The 23,745-nt window shown below is 36.4% G+C and overlaps 1 protein-coding gene across 1 annotated transcript in view; it reads left to right on the top strand.

The window, feature by feature from the left end:
• USP6NL (USP6 N-terminal like) overlaps positions 1–23,745 on the top strand; it is a 251,180-nt gene that overhangs the window by 195,109 nt on the left and 32,326 nt on the right. The window contains exons 6-7 of the mRNA XM_066280282.1: positions 1,854–1,934; positions 18,175–18,282. Coding sequence (XP_066136379.1) covers positions 1,854–1,934; positions 18,175–18,282 — 189 coding nt within the window. The remainder of the gene's footprint in view (positions 1–1,853; positions 1,935–18,174; positions 18,283–23,745) is intronic.

Here is a 23,745-nt window from a genome sequence, read left to right as displayed (position 1 = left end):
GAGACAGAGGCCAGATCAAATGGACCAGAAGGAAAGCGGACAGAGGGAAAGGGGATGAGAGGATGCAATCAAAGAAGGGAAAGAGATTGGTGAAATTATTTATACATAACACAGCGTTATAGAGAGTGGGACAGCAAATCCTGGATGGAAGGGAGAAGGGTGTTAGGGCAAAGGATCAAGGGGAGTGTCAAGGGAAACACTGGTTGGGGAGATATATTCAGTGGAACACTTGAATCTGTGTAAACACAATTACAAAAATCATTAAAAATAAGAAAAGAATATGTCTAAAAATAATATTCTATAAAAATATTCTTATTGGTGAGAATTTTTCTAAATTCAGGATTATGTTTGGGAAATTATGCCTCTTTTAAATCCAAAAATATTGATGCCATGTTCCTGTTCAAGGCTTGATTAATAAAGAGCTTCTGCTTCCCTCAAGAATGTGCTTGCCTGACCAGAGCAGGGACATGGTAGAATCAATAGACATACGATGTGGGGCTAAAGTTCAGGTCCTGGAGCCAAGCTGCCTAATTTCACCCCCCCCCCCCCCGCAATATGAATATGAATTTATGAGATAAGGGAATCTGGAGAAGTCTTAACCCTTTTGTTTTCCTATCTGAAAAATGGAAATGACTATGCTTACCTCATAGGGTTGTAATGAGTATACATTTTGAGCATAAAATGTGTCCTCAGAATAATGTATTTCCTATGTAATGGTCCTTTTCCATTGCTTTTTATTCATGTGCTTATGATACTTACAGAGGCCTCCAGAAAAGAAAATGTGGAAATTGAAGAAAGTAACAAAATAGCAGGATCTCAGTTCTGTGGGATTTTGTTCTCATAAAAATGAAACAATGAACTAAGTGCCTGCCTTGTGCCCCGCTCTGCACCTCTAGTTACTCTGCCACCTTAGGAGTGAGTAGGAGGTTGGGGAGCAAGCCCATTTCCTTAGGAAAACAATACTCTTCCCCTGTAAGCAGAGAAGTAAGGAAGAAAAACTTTCTGTCCACTGTCCCCATTCCCTAGTTTTGCCCCAAATCCCAGTTTAGTGTGACATGCAAGACTATGTTTCCCTTCAGCCTCATCTAATGGTCAATTATATCAGAACTACATCTACCCCTGCTCTTTAGAATATTCTTTCCCACACTGCTCTTGATTAAAATGCTGATAATTCTTCGGTTCTTTACGTAGGGCTCTTCTCTGACATCCCTCGGTAGATTGGACTACTCTTCTACATGACCTTACTCTTACCCTTTATGTCCCTGTGTCATAGTACCTGTCATATTTCCACATCAGTCATCCTTAGCAAATGGTGAACTTTCTTTTTTGGCAACAACTACTACTTATTTTTATATAATTTCATTAGCATAGCGATAATTAGTTACTCGACCTATCAGTAAATACCCAATTCTTCTTTAAAATACCAACTACGTCACTGAAAACATTCAGATGCTAGAAATCAGTAAATTGTGAGAAAAAGAAAGATAATGGAATTTTGAAGTTGCTTCATAAAAGATATTTCAAAATATTTTAAAATTTCCTTTTAAATTTGTATAGTACACAGGATTTTTAGTGATTCGTTTAAGCATGTTGGAATATTTAAACAATTCCTTTCTCTTTACCTACCCCAGTGTAATACCTGCTGTGTATCTTAACTTTTGCTACAGAATACTGATACAATTGAAAATTATTACCTTAACTTTTAAAAAGTTAGATAGGTTAATTTCTATCTAAGATTTAGAATAAATTAGTAGTCCTTTTTTACCAGTATTTTCTTTGAATTTTTGTTTTCATAATTTGTAAGTAAAGAATTTTTGAACAAATAGTAACAATACATTTCAATTTTATTTTAGCAAAAGCACCTGGAAATCGAAAGAACTACAAAGTGGTTGAAAATGCTAAAAGGATGGGAAAAATACAAGAACACTGAAAAGGTAATTAAAGATAACGTTACTTCCTGATAAAGCTATACAAGATCAATGTGGATTTTCCCAGTAAAAGTTTCTCTTTAGCCTGACCGGTGGTGGTGCAGTGGATAGAGTGTCAACCTGGGACACTGAGATCCCAGGTTTCAAATCCCAAGATTGCCTGTGTGAGTGAGGACTCACCCGGCTTGAGCACAGGGTCACCAGCTTGAGGCCAAAGGTTGCAGGCTTGAAGCCCAAGGTCACTGGCTTGAGCACAAGGTCTCTGACTTGAGCAAGGGGTTACTGGCTCAGCTGGAGGCCCCTGAGTCAAGGGATATGTGAGAAGCAATCATGGAAAAACTTAAGTGGCCGCAACTACAAGTTGATGCTTTTCATCTCTCTCCTTTCCTATCTCTCTTTCTCTCTCTAACTAAAATAAATTCTCCTTAATTATAAGAGTATCACATTCATATTCTTTAAGAATTTTTTTAGATTAATTTAGTGGAATGCCTCAAATTAGGAGTCTTTATGTTATAAAAGAATACCCAATTCAAATCAGCTTCAACAATTAAGAGGATGTATTGGAGGTCAACTGGGTTCAGGGGTGATTTAATCCAGCTGTTCAGTTACATTGTCCGTGACTTAGTGTCTTTCTACCTCTCCTTTGCCTTCTGCGGTGTCAGCTTCCTCTTGAGATTGGCTCCCTTTGGGATCATTGCAGTAGTTTTAGGCTTCATATCCACATGTCACACTGTGCAGAAAGATTGGACTGGCTTCTGATATCTTTCCGTGAAATAGGAGCAATCGCTTTTTCCAGAAGCTTTCAGCAAACCTCCCCTTAAATCTTGTTGCACTGTATTGAGTTTATTATCAGTTTTAAAGCAATTTAAAAAATACACATCTATTATATCAGCAATAATCTCATCAGAAAAGTTTTTAAATATTAGTTAACTGAAATTTATGGTGATGGAGATTTTCTAAAATTCTAATTTTGCTTGAAAGGTCTGATGTTACCAGTGGCACCAAATACTATTAGATATTTTCCTTAAAGTGACAGGATTCACTTATTTTTGAGAAAATGTTAAATAACCAAATCTGAATAACCATAGTTGGTTAGTTATTCTTTCAAGTAATAAGCTCTTCTATGAAAAAAGCAATTGATTTAGATAATGAATCAAGCGATTTTATAAATGTTTTTTCTTGAAGCTCCCATTTAACTTGGACATGTGGCAAAGTGCCCTGTGTGTACCTCCCATGTCATCACTCAGATATTAATAAGATGTATTCAAGAGTTGAGATTTCATAAATTAATAATCTCTGTTGCTTCGTCTTAAGTAAACCTGGTTTGTTTTAAACTGAGTGGAGACTACAGTGGCCACTAGCAGTGCTGTTGCCGCCATGGTTTGTGTCAGGGTGCCAGTAGTTTTACGACCATTGCTTTTCTGCTCTCAGTGCAAAAATCAACATAGTGAAAAAGGCAACTCACATTTTAGCATTATTATGAGACAGCTTTGACCTCACTGACCATGCTTGAAGAACGGCTGACATCAAAACAGTTCTTCACAGTAAAATAGAGATAATCATACTTATTTCAAAGGGATGAAAAGTGAACGATTAATGCACACACAGCACTCAGCACACACCTCTCAGAGAGCAAGCGTTCAGTAAATGTTACCTGCAGGTATTCGTTTTTTGAAGGAAGTTTAGACAATGAAAAGTTTTTTAAGGAAATCTTCCATAGTCCTACAGCAAAACACAACTGAGGCAACTATGATGATTTCTGTTTCCTCACACTCTTTTCTCTGTCTTAATTTTTTCCATTTTGCATAGATATAATTGTTGTACGTTAGTATTGCCAATAAGAATGCCAGGGAAAAATATCAATTCCTTAAATTCTAATGAGCATTACATAGAAGCAGTATTTGCCTAATAGTTAGCAATAGACTCTAGAGCTGGGCAATCCTGGGTTGAACCCCCAGTTTTGCCACTTTACTAGCTGTGTGACCTGGAAGAAGGTATTTTACCTGTCTCTCACTTAGTTTGCTCATCTGTAAAATGGGGATAATAATAGCACCTACCTCTCAGAGTTGTTCTGAGGATTAAATGTTAATTCATGTAAACCACATAGTACCTGACTCTTAGTGAGTATTGCTCATTATTACCTGAAAAAAAGGCTCTCTGGCTAAATAAAATTGGGAAAATCAGAGTTAAACATAGCTAAGCAATGTTTCTTTTCCTTTCTTTTCTTTTCTTTTCTTTTTTTTTTTTATTTTTTTATTTTTTATTTTTTGTATTTTTCCAAAGTGAGAAGCTGGGGGAGGCAGGCAGACAAACTCCCGCATGCACCCAACAGGGTTCCACCTGGCATGCCCACCAGGGGGCAATGTTCCATTGCCGCAGAGCTGTTCTAGCACCTGAAGCAGAGGCCATGGAGCCATCCTCAGTGCCCAGGCCAACTTTGCTCCAGTGCAGCCTTGGCTGTGGGAGGGGAAGAGAGACAGAAAGGAGAGGGGGAGGGGTGGAGAAGCAGATGGGCGCTTCTCCTGTGTGCCCTGACCGGGAATCAAACCTGGGACTTCCACACACCGGGCCGACGCTCTACCACTGAGCCAACCAGCCAGGGTCAGCAGTGTTTCTTTACTACAGAACTTTTGAAAGTTTCATATTTTAACATGTGGTGGGAATTTTTAAGAGGGACCTGAAGTTACACAGAACTTATTTAATCATGGAAATCTTTTTGTCCTGGGGTATCTGAAAATACTAACGTCACTTTACTTTTTGAGCATCTTAAATATCCTTATTTAAAATCTGTTAAACTCTTTATTTTCATTAGGAGTGAGTTCATTGATGATTTTATTATGTGTGTTTTAGTATTAGGTTGGAAGATGTTTTTAAGAGGAATCAGTTCAAAGCAAAGCATTAGGTACAATGCCTATGCTCTTGTTTAATATTTCGCTGTCCCTCAGATTGACCTGAAGTTGGCAGCTATGCTTTACCATCTGTCCCTGTGGAAAGATTGCTCTAGTGGTAACTACAGGATAAATTTTGGCACTGTACCTATGCATCAGTCTCACATTCAGTCTAATAAAGTATTTGTAGAGCTGTATGTTTTATGTTGTTGTCTATGTCTTGTTCATATATATCTATGAAAGTATGTGAGCCTCGGTAAAATGAACAATTCTACTAGGCTATTATTCTGTACAGCAACTCTGGCTAATTAAGTTCACTTAGATTTTAACAGAATTATTACCTTGATGTATAATTTTAAAGCACCTTCCCATAGCCATAATGCTAGAATTATTGGATGATATATATGGTCCAATTTGGTGTGAAACAGGATGCACTTTCTAAAAAAATCAATGCTTTCAAATCATACCTAGTTTTAATTTGCTTCAAAGTAAAAAAAGTAGCATGTGTTTTTCTTCTCTTCCAAAAGGAGCCAGGTATGTTTTCTCCACAGACCTTACTTACATAGTAGTAATACAAAGAAATTTATAGAAATATTTTGAAATAAAAATATAGCCTTCTTAAAGAATATTTGGATTTTTAGGATGCAAGCTTTGATGAAAAAGTTTCCGTTAAGGTTGTTTGTGTTGGCTGTGTGTTCTCACAGTGACTGCCCCCTATGTACGATAGTGTGTATTTTAAAAAATACAGTCTAGTAAATGAAGTTATTTCTGTTAAGTGGAGCCCATTATTATTAGTCATGATGTAATTGTGTCTAAGCTGAATCAAAGCAGTTACCTATTATAGATACACATATTTTTTTCTTGATCAAATAATTAAATGGATCTTTGTTGGTCAAATAACTAATGGACTCATATGAAAACATTTTATTTTACTGATGGGAAATGGAGGCACCACCTTTAGAAATAAAATTTTCAAAGTCATACGGATTAGTGACAAGCAAGAGATCCTATGTCCAGCCTTCAGGATTCATTGATTGTACTATCTTTTATGCTAGCTTCCCCTTTTGGTTTGTCAGTAAGAGGTCAGAGAGAAAGAGAGTGCAGTTATCAGAGGCAGGAGGACCTGCAGATGGTTTAAAACTTTTTTAGATCCCCTCAGGAGCCTGGTGTTTATTTGGAGGCAGAGATGAAGGAACCAATGGAGTAGGGATGATTAAAGAAAATAGGGAGGCAGTAAGAAGTATCAGCAGCTCCAAAAGTGAACTTGTGTTTTATGGTGTGCACTGCGAATGTGGAAGTCTGACAGAATTGAGGCAGACTATGGGGCTGGCAGGTCTCCTCTTGCAGCCATGATGACGTGGACTGGTACACTAATCGCTGTTTCAGAATCGCTCTGGTTTGAAAGAGGTATTGACAGTAGTAGGTGAGTAAATGGAATTGGCTTTTGTTTTTGTTTTGTTTTTAGTTGATGGATTTTTAAATGTATCTGTGACTAAAGTAGACTGCTTGATTTTATTGGCAAGTGAACAAAGATACTGAAAACAAAGGTAGATTTCAGGCTTTATTTTTTCTTAAAGATTTTATATATTTATAAAATTGTAACATAATTTTAAAGATAATAATTTTCAAGTTGGAATATTAAGATACGTTGTTAACATCCAACATGTAGTGGTCCTGTATCATGGTTTTTAAGACCATGGTCTCTGAAGTCAGACTAACTAAATTTCAGTTTTTCCACAGTTTGTTAGAATTACTTTGAGCTATTTATTTAACCTTTCTACATCTTAATTTTCTCATCTGTAAAACAAGAATGAAAATAGTACCTACCTCTTTAAGAATGTAATAATATTACAAGAAATAAATTGATTTAGAACAGTGATTTTCAGCCAGTGTGCTGCAAGAATTTTTAAACTTTTAATTAATTCCTGACTGCTTAGTCAGGGGCACTGACTTCTTTTTCCCTAGATTGTCAAATAAAGAAATGACGACAGCCAACACAACAGTAGCCATCTGGTGTGAATGCCCTGTCTTGAACGATAAATATATAAGTCACATAATGGAGTTGTATCTTATTGGTCATGTCACATAATAAGGTTGCATGTGATTGGTTAATTCTTGGCTTCTAATAAATAATCAGGAAATTTTAGCATATCTCTTATTATTATTATTATTATTATTTTTTACAGAGACAGAGAGAGAGTCAGAGTGAGGGATAGACAGGGACAGACAGACAGGAACGGAGAGATGAGAAGCATCAATCATTAGTTTTTTCGTTGCGCATTGTGACACCTTAGTTGTTCATTGATTGCTTTCTCATATGTGCCTTGACCGTGGGCCTTCAGCAGACCAAGCAACCCCTTGCTGGAGCCAGCGACCTTGGGTCCAAGCTGGTGAATTTTTGCTCAAACCAGATGAGCCCACGCTCAAGCTGGCGACCTCGGGGTCTCGAACCTGGGTCTTCCGCATCCCAGTCTGACGCTCTATCCACTGCGCCACCACCTGGTCAGGCATATCTCTTATTATTAACATTGTTATTACTATGTCATCATTAGACTCATTCTCATTCCCACTTTCATTTCCCCCTCCTGGAAAATCCCTTTGTATCCGTCTGTATTGAGTTTCTTGTCATCTTGTCTGAACAAAATCTTTTTTTTTTGGTATTTTTCTGAAGTTGGAAATGGGGAGGCAATCAGATAGACTCCCTCATGCGCCCGACCAGGATCTACCCAGCATGCCCACCAGGGGGCAATGCTCCACCCATCGGGGCACTGCTCTGTTGCAACCAGAGCTATTCTAGTGCCTGAGGCAGAGGCCAAGGAGCCATCCCCAGCGCCCGGGCCATCTTTGCTCCAGTGGAGCCTCGGCTGCGGGAGGAGAAGAGAGAGACAAAGAGGAAGGAGAGGGGGAGGGGTGGAGAAGCAGATGGGCACTTCTCCTGTGTGCCCTGGCTGGGAATCAAACCTGGGACTCCTGCACGCCAGGCCGACGCTCTACCACTGAGCCAACCAGCCAGGGCCAGAACAAAATCTCTCTTAATTCATGCAGAAGTCATCTCTCCCTCCCTCTGTTATAGTACCTCTAACACAGTCTCAGAATGAGAGGCACTGTGTTGGAGCAATAAAAAGTGATCACCACAGTAGATTCACTGCCCTCACCCCCAACACCTTTATCCTTAAACTTTTTCTGGGTTCCCCTTGCAATCTCACATGTCCTACTATGTAAGGGCTAATTGCCCCCTGGAGTTATTTCTGCAGATCTAGACCGTGTAGTGCCTATCATTCTCCTTTTACAACCCTTGCCCACCTCTGGGGAAGTCTATCTCAATCACTGCTTCTTCCATCAGAGTGGGATGCTCAGCTCTGATAGCAATTAGTGTATGAGGCTTTATTGTACTATAAAGCAGTGGTCCCCAACCCCCAGGCCGTGGACTGATACTGGTCCGTGGGCCATTTGGTACCGGTCCGCAGAGAAAGAATAAATAACTTACATTATTTCCGTTTTATTTATATTTAAGTCTGAATGATGTTTTATTTTTTAAAAATGACCAGATTCCCTCTGTTGCATTCATCTAAGACTCACTCTTGACTCTTGTCTCGTAAGTTCAACAATTATATTTAAAAATACCACAGTTTTTACTCCGGTCGCATCATTTTATTTTGTGCATTTATCTGTCCCACCCTAAAGGCCAGTCCATGAAAATATTTTCTGACATTAAACCAGTCTGTGGCCCAAAAAAGGTTGGGGACCACTGCTATAAAGGATTATCCGCTTATGTTCTAATTGTCTGCTTATATACTTATCTTCCCCACGACACTATAAGGACCACAGTTTTCACATTTGTAACCATAGTACCTACTATGTGTTGGCCGCAAAGCAGGCAGTTATTACAGTTTCTTTTTAGAATGAATGAATGAGTGATGATAATTCATTTATGAGTTGGGGCATCAGCTATCACCTTCTACTGATAAATTCTGCTACTTTAATCATCTCTATGAGGTACTACAATCTGATAGAAATACCCTGAAGTAGGGGTAAGAAGATGAATACATTGATCTATGTGAACCACATCTCTGTATCTTGATTTCCTGAGTTATTACAGAAAATATGAGTCACTACTTTGTCCATTGAAAAATTCATAACAGAGAAACTTGTTCTGGAGAATAAGCAAATTTTATTACAACTCTTGCTTTACAAAATTTTTATGCTAGTTGAAAACTTGTGAGGAAAGATATAACCATAAGTCAGTCTGTCATATCACAGTACAAGTATTTGAAAAACAATAAACAGTTCAAAATTCTTATTTTAGGGTCCAGGGTCTCATAATGTATTCTTTTTTTTGTTGTTTTATAATTTTTATTGAATTTATTGGGGTAAAATTGATACAGGTTTCAGGTGTCCATTCTATAACACATCATCTGTATATTGTGTTGTTTAGTCACCACCCCAAGTCAAGGCTCCTTCAGTTACCATTTATTCCCCACCCCTTTACCTTCTTCTGCCTCCTCCATTTCCCTCCCCCTCTGGTAATCAGCATAGCATTGTCTGTGTCAGTGAGTTTGGTGTTTTTGTTTGTTTTTGCTTAATCCTTTCACTTTTTTTACCCAGTTCTGCAAACCCCTTCTAATAGCTGTCAGTCTGTTCTCTGTATATTCTTTTCATCTGGATATGACCTTTTGTATGTTTCATTTCATTACCTCTCACAGCTTGAATTCTAGATTGAACCTTTATATTCCTTATAAGTTTTAGGTACAGTTTTATTATTATTTTAATGCTTTTTGCTTTTGGATGTCCTTAATATTATCCTGTTCCATGTATTTTAGTAAGCCCAGTTGAGCAGAAAAATGGATACTACATGTACCCAGTCTTGAAAGATAGCCTTTGTTTTTTATAAAATGTAAAGTCAGTATTTTTTTACTAACTATAACATTTTATGTGTGCTGTTTGACAAGCTATTTAGCTTCTTTGTGATTTACTTTCAATATTTATAAAATTGAGATAACATAGAGGTGTCAATATGATTAAATGACATAAATATCTGTAAATAACTTAGTTTTCTGTACATAGTAAATGCTAAGTAAAAGTTAATTTTATTTATTGATTATGATAGTGATAATGTACCAGTGTTTCTTTTTCAACCTTTTCCATATGTACCTAAATTTTTCATGCTGGCCCTAGAGGAACACTGGGATCATTAGTTTTTTATTTTTACCAGAAATTTATTTTTTTCTTCCTAATTTATCATGGTGATTTGATGTCCCCCCCCAAATTTCAATTAAACTGTAGTATACATAGTGGATGATAATTTATGTACAATTGTTGAATGCAGCAATGATAGCAATAAAATGTCAAGAATCTTTTCAAGTAATATTGTTTAAGAACTACATGTCAGAGCTCTTTGCTTACACATTGGAAAAACATCTTTTAATAGAGGTTCAAGTCTATTAAAGTCAATCTGCTTACCTGCCATCTTTTTCTGTTGGACTATTAAAATTTCACTTTTCACCTTTGCTATAATATCCACACTTTGATACTTATATCAGATGCATACAGTGTAGTATTTTCACTCTAGAAATTTAGGAGATAATTTAACTTTTAATGGGTGATATATCTTTTAAAAGTACAGTTTATTATGATTTTGAGGTGATTACAGATGAGAAACTTTCTTTAGGAAAGTAAATCACTTGCTTTTATTTACTTATTTATTTACTTATGCTACATTCAGTTTGTAATTAATGGTGGTAAATGTTTAGTACATGGTAAAGGTTACAAATAGCAGAGCCTAGTTTACTCAGAGCCTTCCTGTATATATTCTTACAGTTAGAGCTGCTGTGTGTGTTAAAACTTCTATGATTTTAGTCACTATCTGCTGAAATTCTTAATTTGAGACAAGTGATTATTTAATTTAATTGATTTTACAATATTCACTTTTTTGCAGCAAATGTTGCTCTATAGCAGTGGTCCCCAACCTTTTTTGGGCCATGGACCGGTTTAATGTCAGAAAATATTTTCATGGACCGGCCTTTAGGGTGGGATGGATAAATGTATCATGTGACCGAGACAAGCGTCAAGAGTGAGTCTTAGACGGATGTAACAGAGGGAATCTGGTCATTTTAAAAAATTAAAACATTGTTCAGACTTAAATATAAATAAAACGGAAATAATATAAGTTATTTATTCTTTCTCTGCGGACTGATACTGGTCCGTGGCCCTGGGGCTTGGGGACCACTGCTCTACAGCATCATTCATTTTAAACCGTATAATCAGAGTTTCTTATGCTACATTAGGTCTGGGTTACTGAAGCATTAGTTTTTAAAAATCTAAGAAGTGTGTCGTGGTAGAAGGTAAAGGTTTTCTTATTCACTCATAGTTCACCAACAATTCAGTTATTAGAACTTGCCTCTTATTTTCTTAGTCATACTGTTTAAATATCTTATTGTGATTCATAAAGGTAATTATGCATCTATCCTTACCTCACTCCTTAAGGTTTCTGCCATAATTTGTTTAATCATTTTCACATCTGCTTATAAATTTCCAAGTTTCATTATGCAAACTTTATAATGACTATAATAGGTTTGTATGTTATTTTGAGTAGTTAGCTTTGAGGGAAAAGATATAATTACAAGATGGAGAAGTGTATCAAGTCTTAAAATTCTTATGGATTAGCAGTATACTTTCAAGTAACCAGAGAGTTGATGATTATTTATATGACACATAGACACAGACAACAATGTGGTGTTAGCCAGAGGGAAAGGAGGTGGGGTAGGCGAAGATGAGCAAAGTGGAGAAAATGGGGATGGGGAGAGACTGCTTGGGACGGTGGGTGCATGATGCAGTATGCAGATCTCTACTGTTGAGTTGTACATGTGAAACCTGTACCGCAATAAGTTCAGTTAAAAAATAAAAAATACATTTTATGATCTTGTAGAAAGAAAAAGAGTTGATACTGATATTTTATGGATAATTTCATTAAAAAATGATGGTATTCCTTTTTTTTTTTTTTTATAAATTTTTATTAATGGTAATGGGATGACATTAATAAATCAGGGTACATATATTCAAAGAAAACATGTCTAGGTTATTTTGTCATCAAATTATGTTGCAAACCCCTCGCCCAAAGTCAGATTGTCCTCCGTCACCCTCTATCTAGTTCTCTGTGCCCCTCCCCCTCCCCCTAACTCTCTCCCTCCCTCCCTCCCATGTCCTCCCTCCCCCCCACCCTTGGTAACCACCACACTCTTGTCCATGTCTCTTAGTCTCATTTTTATGTTCCACCAATGTATGGAATCATGTATTTCTTGTTTTTTTCTGATTTGCTTATTTCACTCCTTATAATGTTATCAAGATCCCACCATTTTGCTGTAAATGATCTGATGTCATCATTTCTTATGGCTGAGTAGTATTCCATAGTGTATATGTGCCACATCTTCTTTATCCAGTCTTCTATTGAAGGGCTTTTTGGTTGTTTCCATGTCTTGGCCACTGTGAACAGTGCTGCAATGAACATGGGGCTACATGTGTCTTCACGTATCAATGTTTCTGAGGTTTTGGGGTATATACCCAGTAGAGGGATTGCTGGGTCATAAGGTAGTTCTATTTGCAGTTTTTTGAGGAACCACCATACTTTCCTCCATAATGGTTGTACTACTTTACAGTCCCACCAACAGTGAATGAGGGTTCCTTTTTCTCCACAGCCTCTCCAACATTTGCTATTACCCGTCTTGTTGATAATAGCTAATCTAACAGGAGTGAGGTGGTATCTCATTGTAGTTTTGATTTGCATTTCTCTAATAACTAATGAAGCTGAGCATCTTTTCATATATCTGTTGGCCATTTGTATCTCTTCCTGGGAGAAGTGTCTGTTCATGTCCTCTTCCTATTTTTTTATTGGATTGTTTATTTGTTTGTTGTTGAGTTTTATGAGTTCTTTGTAAATTTTGGATATTAGGCCCTTATCTGAGCTGTCGTTTGAAAATATCAGTTCCCATATAGTTGGCTGTCTGTTTATTTTGATATCAGTTTCTCTTGCTGAGCAAAAACTTTTAATTCTGATGTAGTCCCATTCATTTATCTTTGCCTTCACTTCTCTTGCCATTGGAGTCAAGTTCATAAAATGTTCTTTAAAACCCAGGTCCATGATTTTAGTACCTATGTCTTCTTCTATGTACTTTATTGTTTCAGGTCTTATATTTAGGTCTTTGATCCATTTTGAGTTAATTTTAGTACACGGGGACAGGCTGTAGTCGAGTTTCATTCTTTTGCATGTGGCTTTCCAGTTTTCCCAACACCATTTGTTGAAGAGGCTTTCTTTTCTCCATTGTGTGTTGTTGGCCCCTTTATCAAAGATTATTTGACCATATATATGTGGTTTTATTTCTGGGCTTTCTATTCTGTTCCATTGGTCTGAGTGTCTATTTTTTTGCCAATACCATGCTGTTTTGATTATCGTGGCCCTATAATATAGTTTAAAGTCAGGTATTGTAATGCCCCCAGCTTCATTCTTTTTCCTTAGGATTGTTTTGGCTATTCGGGGTTTTTTATAGTTCCATATAAATCTGATGATTTTTTGTTCCATTTCTTTAAAAAATCTCATAGGGATTTTGATGGGAATTGCATTAAATTTGTATATTGCTTTGGGTAATATGGCCATTTTGATTATATTTATTCTTCCTATCCAGGAACAAGGAATATTTTTCCATCTCATTGTATCTTTTTCGATTTCCCTTAACAATGCTTTGTAATTTTCATTATATAGGTCCTTTACGTTCTTTGTTATGTTTATTCCTAGGTATTTTATTTTTTTTGTTGCAATCGTGAAGGGGATTATTTTTTTGAGTTCATTTTCTAATATTTCATTGTTGGCATATAGAAAGGCTATGGACTTTTGTATGTTAATTTTGTATCCTGCGACCTTACTGTATTGGTTTATTGTTTCTAATAATCTTTTTGTGGAGTCCTTCGGGTTTTCGATGTATAGGATCATATCATCAGCAAAAAGTGATAGCTTTACTTCTTCTTTTCCGATATGGATGCCTTTTATTTCTTTGTCTTGTCTGATTGCTCTGGCCAGAACTTCTAGCACCACGTTGAATAAGAGTGGAGAGAGTGGACAACCCTGTCTTGTTCCTGATTTAAGGTAGAAAGTCCTCAGTTTTATGCCGTTTAATAGGATGTTGGCTGATGGTTTATCATATATGGCCTTTATCATGTTGAGATATTTTCCTTGTATACCCATTTTGTTGAGAGTCTTAAACATAAAATTGTGTTGTATTTTATCAAAAGCCTTTTCTGCATCTATTGATAAGATCATGTGGTTTTTGTTCTTTGTTTTGTTGATATGGTGTATTACGTTAACCGTTTTGCGTATGTTGAACCATCCTTGAGATTCTGGGATGAATCCCACTTGATCATGATGTATTATTTTTTTAATATGTTGTTGTATTCGGTTTGCCAGTATTTTGTTTAGTATTTTAGCATCTGTATTCATTAGAGATATTGGTCTGTAGTTTTCTTTCTTTGTGCCATCCTTGCCAGGTTTTGGTATGAGGGTTATGTTGGCCTCATAAAATGTGTTTGGAAGTATTGCTTCTTCTTCAATTTTTTGGAAGACTTTGAGTAGAATAGGAACCAAGTCTTCTTTGAATGTTTGATAGAATTCACTAGTATAACCGTCTGGGCCTGGACTTTTATTTTTGGGGAGATTTTTAATAGTTTTTTCTATTTCCTCCCTGCTGATTGGTCTGTTTAGGCTTTCTGCTTCTTCATGACTCAGTCTAGGAAGGTTGTATTGTTCTAGGAATTTATCCATTTCTTCTAGATTGTTGTATTTGGTGGCATATAATTTTTCATAGTATTCTACAATAATTCTTTGTATTTCTATGATGTCTGTGGTGATCTCTCCTCTTTCATTTTGGATTTTATTTATTTGAGTCCTGTGTCTTTTTTCCATGGTGAGTCTTGCCAAGGGTTTGTCAATTTTGTTGATCTTTTCAAAGAACCAGCTCCTTGTTTTATTGATTTTTTCTATAGTTTTTCTGTTCTCTATTTCATTTATTTCTGCTCTGATTTTTATTATCTCCTTTCTTCGGCTGGTTTTGGGTTGTCTTTGTTCTTTTTCTAGTTCCTTAAGGTGTGAAGTTAAGTGGTTTACTTCGGCTCTCTCTTGTTTGTTCATATAGGCCTGAAGTGATATGAACTTTCCTCTTATTACTGCTTTTGCTGCATCCCAGAGATTCTGGTATGTCGTATTTTCATTTTCATTTGTCTGTATATATCTTTTGATTTCTGCACTTATTTCTTCTTTGACCCATTCATTTTTTAGAAGTATGTTGTTTAGTTTCCACATTTTTGTGGGTTTTCCCCCCTCTTTTTTGCTGTTGAATTCTAGTTTCAAGGCTTTATGATCAGAAAATATGCTTGGTACAATTTCAATTTTTCTAAATTTGCTGATATTGTCTTTGTGGCCCAACATATGGTCAATTCTTGAGAATGTTCCATGTACACTAGAGAAAAATGTATACTCTGTCGCTTTGGGATGAAGTGTCCTATAGATGTCTATCATATCCAGGTGTTCTAGTATTTCGTTTAAGGCCACTATATCTTTATTGATTCTCTGTTTGGATGACCGATCTAGAGCCGTCAGCGGTGTATTGAGGTCTCCAAGTATGATTGTATTTTTGTTAGTTTTTGTTTTAAGGTCAATAAGTAGCTGTCTTATATATTTTGGTGCTCCTTGGTTTGGTGCATATATATTAAGGATTGTTATGTCTTCTTGATTCAACTTCCCCTTAATCATTATGAAATGACCATTTTTGTCTCTGAGTACTTTTTCTGTCTTGTAGTCAGCATTATTAGATATGAGTATTGCTACACCTGCTTTTTTTTGGGTGTTGTTTGCTTGGAGTATTGTTTTCCAGCCTTTCACTTTGAATTTGTTTTTATCCTTGTTGCTTAGATGTGTTTCTTGTAGGCAGCATATAGTTGGATTTTCTTTTTTAATCCATTCTGCTACTCTGTGTCTTTTTATTGGTAAGTTTAATCCATTTACATTTAGTGTAATTATTGATACTTGTGGGTTCCCTACTGCCATTTTATAAATTGCTTTCTGTTAGTTTTGTATCTAGTTTGATTCTTCTCTTTTGTTTTTCTATCATTTGTTTTTGTTTGTTTGTGTTCCATACTTCTTTCCTCTGTTGCTACCTTTTTTAAGTCAAGTGTTTTTGTGGTGGTTTTTTTAAGGGTGGTTACCATTAAGTAATGAAAAGGGTACCTACCATATTCATTGTAGTACCCTATCTTATAAGTATTTCTGCACTTCATCATCCTTTGCTACTGTTAATCTCCATCCTCTCCCCCCTTTTTTTCCTTTGTTGTCACAGTTTAAGTTTGGTTTTATTGTGTTCTTGGTGGAGCTGTTACTTGTGGTGTTGTTTTCTTTTGTTCTTTGAATCTGGTTGGAAAACCCCCCTTAGTATTTCCTGGAGTGGGGGCTTTCTGTTGATAAATTCTCTCATCTTTTCTGTATTTGTGAATGTTTTTATATCTCCTTCATACTTGAAGGATAGCTTTGATGGGTATAGTATTCTTGGCTGAAAGTTCCTCTCTTTCAGGGCTTTAAATATTGGGGTCCATTCTCTTCTAGCTTGTAGAGTTTCTGCTGAGAAATCTGATGATAATCTAATAGGCCTTCCTTTATATGTTGTACTCTTCTTTTCCCTGGCTGCCTTGAGAATTTTTTCTTTGTCATTGGTTTGTGTCATCTTTATTATGATGTGCCTTGGAGTGGGTTTGTTGGGGTTAAGAAAACTTGGTGTTCTGTTTGCTTCTTGAATTTGAGGCTTTAGTTCCTTCCACAGGCTTGGGAAGTTCTCGTCTATTATTTGTTTGAGTATATTCTCCATTCCATTTTCTTTCTCTTCTCCCTCTGATATACCTATTATTCTTATGTTATTCTTTCTGATGGAGTCAGACAATTCCTGTAGGGCTTTCTCGTTTTTTATTATTTTTGAGTCTCTTTCTTCTTCTCTCTGTTGTGCCTCAAGTTGTTTGTCTTCTATTTCACTAATCCTATCTTCAATCTGGGCTGTTCTGTTAGCTAAGCTTGTTACCTCGTTTTTCAGCTCGTGAATTGAGTTTTTCATTTCTGTTTGATTTGTTTTTATAGTTTCAATTTCCTTGGTAATATATTCTTTGTGTTCATTGAGTTGTTTTCTGATCTCCCTATATTGCCTTTCTGTGTTTTCTTGTATATCTCTGAGTATTTTTAAGATTTCTATTTTAAATTCTCTGTCATTTAGCTCCAAGGCTTCCAATATGTTAAGTCTTTTCTCCATAGATTTTTCCACATCTATTTGTGTTACCTCTCTTTCTTTTGTATCCATAATATTCGATTTCCTCTTTCTTATCGGCATCTGAGGGTAGTCTTATTAATAGCACGCAGGCGCACTCCCTGGCGGCTTGAATGAGCGTCGCTGTGGTAGCTTCCTCCACACCCTCGTCTCTCAGATTCAAGTGATAACAGTCCTTTTGCTTTCAGTTTGTGTGGAACTCCGGAATGCTCCGAGGATAAATTTTTCTGTTTCTAGTTGATAAATTTGTTGTGATTTAGGGGAGAGCTGTCGGACGCGCTTCTCACGGCGCCATTTCCGTGACGTCATCGGTATTCCTTTTTGATGGAAATTTATCACTATTTTTGTCTGATCAGATAGGATTGTTGTCATTAAGGAAAGAACAAAGGTTTTCCTGAGGAAATTATTAAGAAGTGAAAAGAGAAGAGGGAGAGTGTGTGGGGAGGAGGGGAGTGAAGACTGTGGGTAGAGTTAACTGAGGCTATGAGATAGGAGCATGCTGTGTTCTAGAGACCCGTAGCGGAAGTGAGCAGGTGGTGGCAAAGAGACTGGGGGTTAACAGCACTCTCTGTCCTCCATGAAGACACTTTGGGCACAGGCAACCTTTTTGCTATTTGGAGCCTCTTAGGTATATGGATTAAAAGGAAGAAAGTGTGTAACGTTAATTATATCAACAGGGAATTTGTAAATCAGATGTTCACAACTTTGAAAAAAGCACTGATTATACTTTCATGCCATTTAGGGAACACCTTATAATGAATGATAGGAAAACACTAATGTGCTAGGCATATTTAATGTTTTTCTTATTTATTTTCTTCCTTTTTGCATATGTGTCTCCCTGTTAAGAACTGAAAAGTAGAGATGGTAGGAGCCACATGTGCCATGTTAAAATGTGTCATTAATTATCATGGATACTTTGAAAATGAAAGACTAACATATATTAATTATTTGATTTAAGGTAGCAGTTTGAGCTTTGGTCAGTTTGTAATTTCAATTTATGTTTCTTTTAAAAAGTTTCACAGGAGAATTTACAAAGGGATCCCACTGCAGCTCAGAGGTGAAGTCTGGGCTCTGCTTCTTGAGATCCCTAAAATGAAAGAAGAAACCAGGGACCTTTATAGTGTGAGTATCTGAAACCAACCTCGTATTTTGAAATTCAAAAGTAGAATCTATTTCTTTTAGAATTCAAGGTGATGTAAGATATTCATATCATCATTTGAAATTACATTAAAATGATATTACATTGGGTTTTATAGGCCTATTACCTGTTTTCTTGATTATTTTGTTTATTGCAATCTACTTCCTAAATTTCAAACAAAATAATCCAGTGAAATATTTTCTGTATCAATCAGTATCAAGTGGTTTTCTTTTTCTTTCTTTCTTTCTTTTTTTTTCTTTCTTCTTTTCCAAGTGAAAGGAGGGGAGATAGACTCCTGCATGTGCCCTGACTGGGATCCACCTGGCAACCCCCATCTGAGGCCAATGCTCTGCCCATCAGGGGCCATGCGTGTAACCTGGCTATTTTTAGTGCTTGAGGCTGCTGCTCCAAGGAGCCATTCTCAGAGCCCGGGGCTGATGTGTTTGGTCCAATTTAGCCATGGCTGCGGGGGGGAAAGAGAGAGAGAGAGAAGGCAGAGATGGGGAGGGGTAGGGAAGCAGATGGTCGCTTCTCCTGTGTGCCCTGATCGGAATTGAACCCAGGACATCAACACGCTAGATGATGCTCTGCCACTGGGCCAACTGGCCAGGACCTCAAGTACTTTTCAAATACGTGAAACAATCAGTCAGTGTTGGGCCATGTCCATAAGAAACATTGACTATGACATGATTGTAGCTGTTTGTTTGCAGTGTAGTACGTATTAATAAAGAGATTTACAGTATCACCTTTAGAGTTATGGAAAAATAATAGTAGAATTCAGTTTATCCAGCAACTGCCTGTATTACTGACTGTTTTCTTTCAAGTATGAAGAAGAAAAACTTTTCCTGAAGATTATTAGGGTATCTCTAGGTTTTATTATTTATTAATAAAAAGTTAAACTGTGACTCAGTAATCAATAATGTGCTCTTTAAATTAATGCATTAGATTTACTTCTTTGTCATCTCAGCTATATCCCTTCAAAACCTAAATTTTATGTCAGTCTTCGAAAGGAGTAAGAACTTATATCTAAAAATCAGTTTAAAATATGTTCCCCAGGAAACATCTAGAAATAGAATAAATTAGAATAAATGGAAAAAGAAATTATAATTTAAACCAGTTTCAATTGTAAAAAGGGCTTTGGAATGCCCCTTTTATATTTTCTTTTTAATATACATAAAATTTCATCAAGATAAAGGTTATAAATGCTGACTAATTTAAATAATTACTTATTTTGTGTAAGGTTTTTAAATTAGCTGATTGAACCCTATGCAGACTATAAGTTTATGTATCATAAGTTTAGAATTTCAAATCATTTTAGATTGTTATTAAATATTTGCCTTTAGTGTCATAGTTGTACAGCCAGTGTTGAAAATTATGTCTGAGAGAACATATATAAACTCTAACCCCAGCCTTGGTGTGGTGAACACACAACACAGTGTACAGATGATGTGTTATAGAATTATACACCTGAAACCTATATAATTTTATTAACCAATATCCTCCGAATAAATTCAGTTTTAAAAAAGGGAAAAAAATCTAACCCCAGCACCTCCTAAGTATGCCTATCATGTGATATGTGCTCAGTAAATATTTGTTTAAAAAAGAAGTAAATTAGTTTTATTTAGCATGCTGTAGTCAGTTCCTTGGGCTGACATAACCAAGTGCCATAAACTGAGTGGCTTAAACAATGGAAATATATTTTCTCACAATTGTGGAGGGTACAGTCTGAAGTTAAGTGTCAGCAGGACCTTACTTTCTCTCAAGCTCTAGGGAAGAATCCTTTCTTGGCTCCTCCTAGATTCTGGTGTTTGCCAGCAGTTCTTGCTATTCCTTGACTTGCATCTGCATCACTCTAATTTCTGCCTTCATCTTCACATGGCCTTCTTCCCTGTTTGTGTCTCTGTGTCTCTCCTTATAAGGATACCCATCATTGGATGTAGGGTCTATCCTAATCCAGAATGATCTCATCTTAGTTTGATTACATCTGCAAAGACCCTATTTCCAAATCAGGTCATATTCATAGGTTCTAGTTAAACATGAATTTTAGAGAGAGACTATTCAATCCAGTATAGATGCTAATATTATAACTGTGATTTTAAATTATATGTTAGACCTTTTCTACATAGAATAAGATTTTCTCAGTGACTGGTTAATAGGAGAGAACCATTTAATAAAAACCAATCATACAGTAACAGCAACAAGAGCAATTACTTGCTCAAAAAAACTTACAAGCTTATAATTTTCAACACTATCATAAACATTATTTTAACTGAGTTTTCTCTTTCATCATTATTTAACCAAGTCTTATTTTTCTGGTCAGTCTTTCTTTCTCTTCCTTTGCAAAAGAGATATAAACTATTCTCCTCTGGTTGGAAATTTAGTAGAAATAAAACTATCTTAATCTATTAAAGTTTTTTCAGATCATTAAGATTGTCCGGGCTCCTGGCCTGATGTTCTCATCTGTTCTTCTTTTAATTGTATCTCAACATTATATGTCTTATTTGGGGCTAGCGATATATCCTGCAGATGGTAGAGGTTCAGCCCATAGTGGTTAGCAGCCTCATCTACAGCCTTAGTGGGGCTTAATAAACTTGTATACCAAACCCACACTGCTGATTTTTCATCTAAATGCTTTCCACAGTACTTCTGTCCTTAGTTTATAGGTTCATTAGATCCTATTTCATTAGATCCTATTTCTTCTAAATAAGATGTTTATTCTTATATTATTGTGACACTGCGGATCACAACCCACCCAGTCTCAGAGATAACTACAGAAGCTGCTAACTATGTTTCATTAAAATGAGAAAAATGCTTCATTTCTTATATTCTGCACATTAACTGGTAAACATTCTAGGGCCTAAATAACCTTTCTGACCATTATTTTTATAACTGACTCAACTGGGCTTTGTTTCTATCATGAAGTGTTTTGTTGTTGTTAAGTTGGACTTTCTTCTTCTAGAGAAGCTAATATTACAGATATGTTTGGGTATTTTTCTCCCTTTCAACTAAATTTTATTTTAAGTTTTATTTTACCATGTTATGTCAAACATTTTCTGCGTTTCAAGTTGTTACATTCTACCAATAAGCATATAGAGTAACAGTTGAACCTGTTTACTTACCTACTTTTCTGCAGATATTTAAAGAATATATAAAGTTTATTATTTTTAAAGCTAAATTTTTGTAATGTCTTCTGGACCGAGTTATATCAGAACTAGCAACAATAATATTTTAGTGGTCATATGATTCCAGTATAATGCTATAAGAATCTTCCTCTGTCTTTGGAGCTCTGAAGTATACTATGATTACCTTTTATGTTTTAAAAAGCTATAGAAGCTGATCTTCTCTGACCTATACCTCAAAATACAAAACTACACATGCAAAACACTTAACATGCACCTGTCCAAGATAGCTCTCTTCTTTTCACTTAGCTTAAGTCAGGAATTAACAGTTATCCTTATATTTGTGTGTTTTGGATTATTTTAGTAGAAATATATATTACCAGCAGATGGTAAATGGGTCAATATAACATATGCATTTAGATACATAAGCATGGGAGTATGAATTATATACATTTTAATCTCCAATCTGGTTAAACATGGATGATTAAACATACTCTTTAGTGCCTCTAAATTATGAAATGCCACTAACTTGACAGCAGAGAATGCAGGAAGAGTTATAAAGGCAAACTCACAAGGAAGAAAAAATAGAAGAGATAACAACTGCCAATTTTTGGAGATCAGAATTCAGACAAAACTTAATAATTTTAGTGAACCCAAGAAAACTAATGGTAGGCGAACAGTGAGAAATTGGAGAAACACCTAATTTATATCTCTCACTGTCCAAAAGTCTTTGAAATGCCAATTCCAGGTCCCTTTGGAAGAGGACGTGAAGCTAAAACCTGTAGAAGTGGTTAAAACTGTTGCAGAAGCAGTTAGAGCCCTTAAGTCCTTCCCCAACCTTGGCAGTTTGGCAAGTTACTATTTGGAGAAGGTAAAATAGAGGGCCTCTGGGCTGGAGAGAACACAGATGCTGCTGAGGGTGGGCTGCTGGAATGAAAGCACAGAGGAGTGAATATCCTGCATTTGGGGCATTGCAGCCTTTCCCTCCACTCAGCTCTTAGAACTTCGGCAGCTGGGCACTTGTCTCTGACAGGAGATCAGAAGAGCCTTTTCTTTTCTTTTCTTTTTTTTTTTTTTTCAGAAGAGCCTTTTCTAAGGAACCTGACTAGCCTGAGAAAAGAAAACCAAAGATGCCGACTTAAGGAAAACCCCAGTGAAGCTGCCCAGCTGGTGAAGATGCAGTTGTGAATCCCCACCTCTGGAATCCCCTTTCCACCAGCTTTTAGTCTCCTACTTTTAAATTAAGCAGACAACGAAGTATCACTGTTCATTTGAGGAAAGTAGCTAATATGAAAGGCAACTGAGAACAAGTGGAAAAAAGCAAACTTGTAAGAAACAGACTATAGCCCAAGGAGAAAACTTTGAAAACTCTCTCTAATATCTTCAGAGGGTTAAAAATAGGCATTGCATCCATAAAACAAGTATAGGGTGCTATAAAAAGGAACATTTGAGAACAACAAAGAGTTTATGAATATAAAGATGATAATAGAAATGAAAGATCCTAGAAGAGGGTTTGAAAATATCACTTGAAGGAATTTTCTAGAAAGTAGGTTATAAAGTCAAAAGAGATGGAAAATAATATAGAGAAAATAAAAGAAAACTCAATCACAGCCCCAGAGATCTCACACTTAATAATACGAGTTCCAGAAAGAGAGAAATGGGACGTGGGAGGGGAGGCTGGAGAAGTCAACAAAGGAGTTACTGAAGAAAATTTTCAAAACTGAGATCTGTAAGAGTTTTTAAGATTGAAAAGATCCATGAAGTGACCAACCTTGTGGATTAAAATAGACCCAAGCCAAGCCGAGAAATGTGAAGTTTCAGACATGGAGAAAGAAACTCCTCTAAGCTTCTATAGAGAAAAAAACAGGCTTCACATAAGGAAACATGAATTCAAATGGCAACACTGGAAATTAGAAGACAATGTTGAGCAAAAATATTTTCCAACTTACAATTCAAAATAGCCAAATAGTTAAGAGAGAAGGAAGCTACCAGAACATTTAAAGTTTCAAAAAATGTATCTTCCACACACCCTTTCACAGGAGCTAATGAAGAATGTGCTCCTCCAGAATTAGGGATTTGACCGGGAAAGAAGATGTGGCATGCAGAAAACAGAGGACCCAGCCGAGGGAGGCCTCACAGACAGGGAAGGGAGACCCCAAGGTGCGGCAGCCCCAACCAGAGCAGGTCAAAAAGCTCTGGGAGAGCTGTCTGAAATAAGTTGAAATTGGGAGAATACCCCTTCTATTCGAACACCACCAGAAGAGATTTATGCATCTTTAACGTGTTTTTATGGTGTAGAAAACGAGCAAATCAAGCAATAATGGAATG

Source organism: Saccopteryx bilineata, chromosome 5 (assembly GCF_036850765.1).
Source record: "Saccopteryx bilineata isolate mSacBil1 chromosome 5, mSacBil1_pri_phased_curated, whole genome shotgun sequence".
Lineage (NCBI taxonomy): Eukaryota > Metazoa > Chordata > Mammalia > Chiroptera > Emballonuridae > Saccopteryx > Saccopteryx bilineata.
This window is presented reverse-complemented; position numbering and strand designations above follow the sequence as displayed.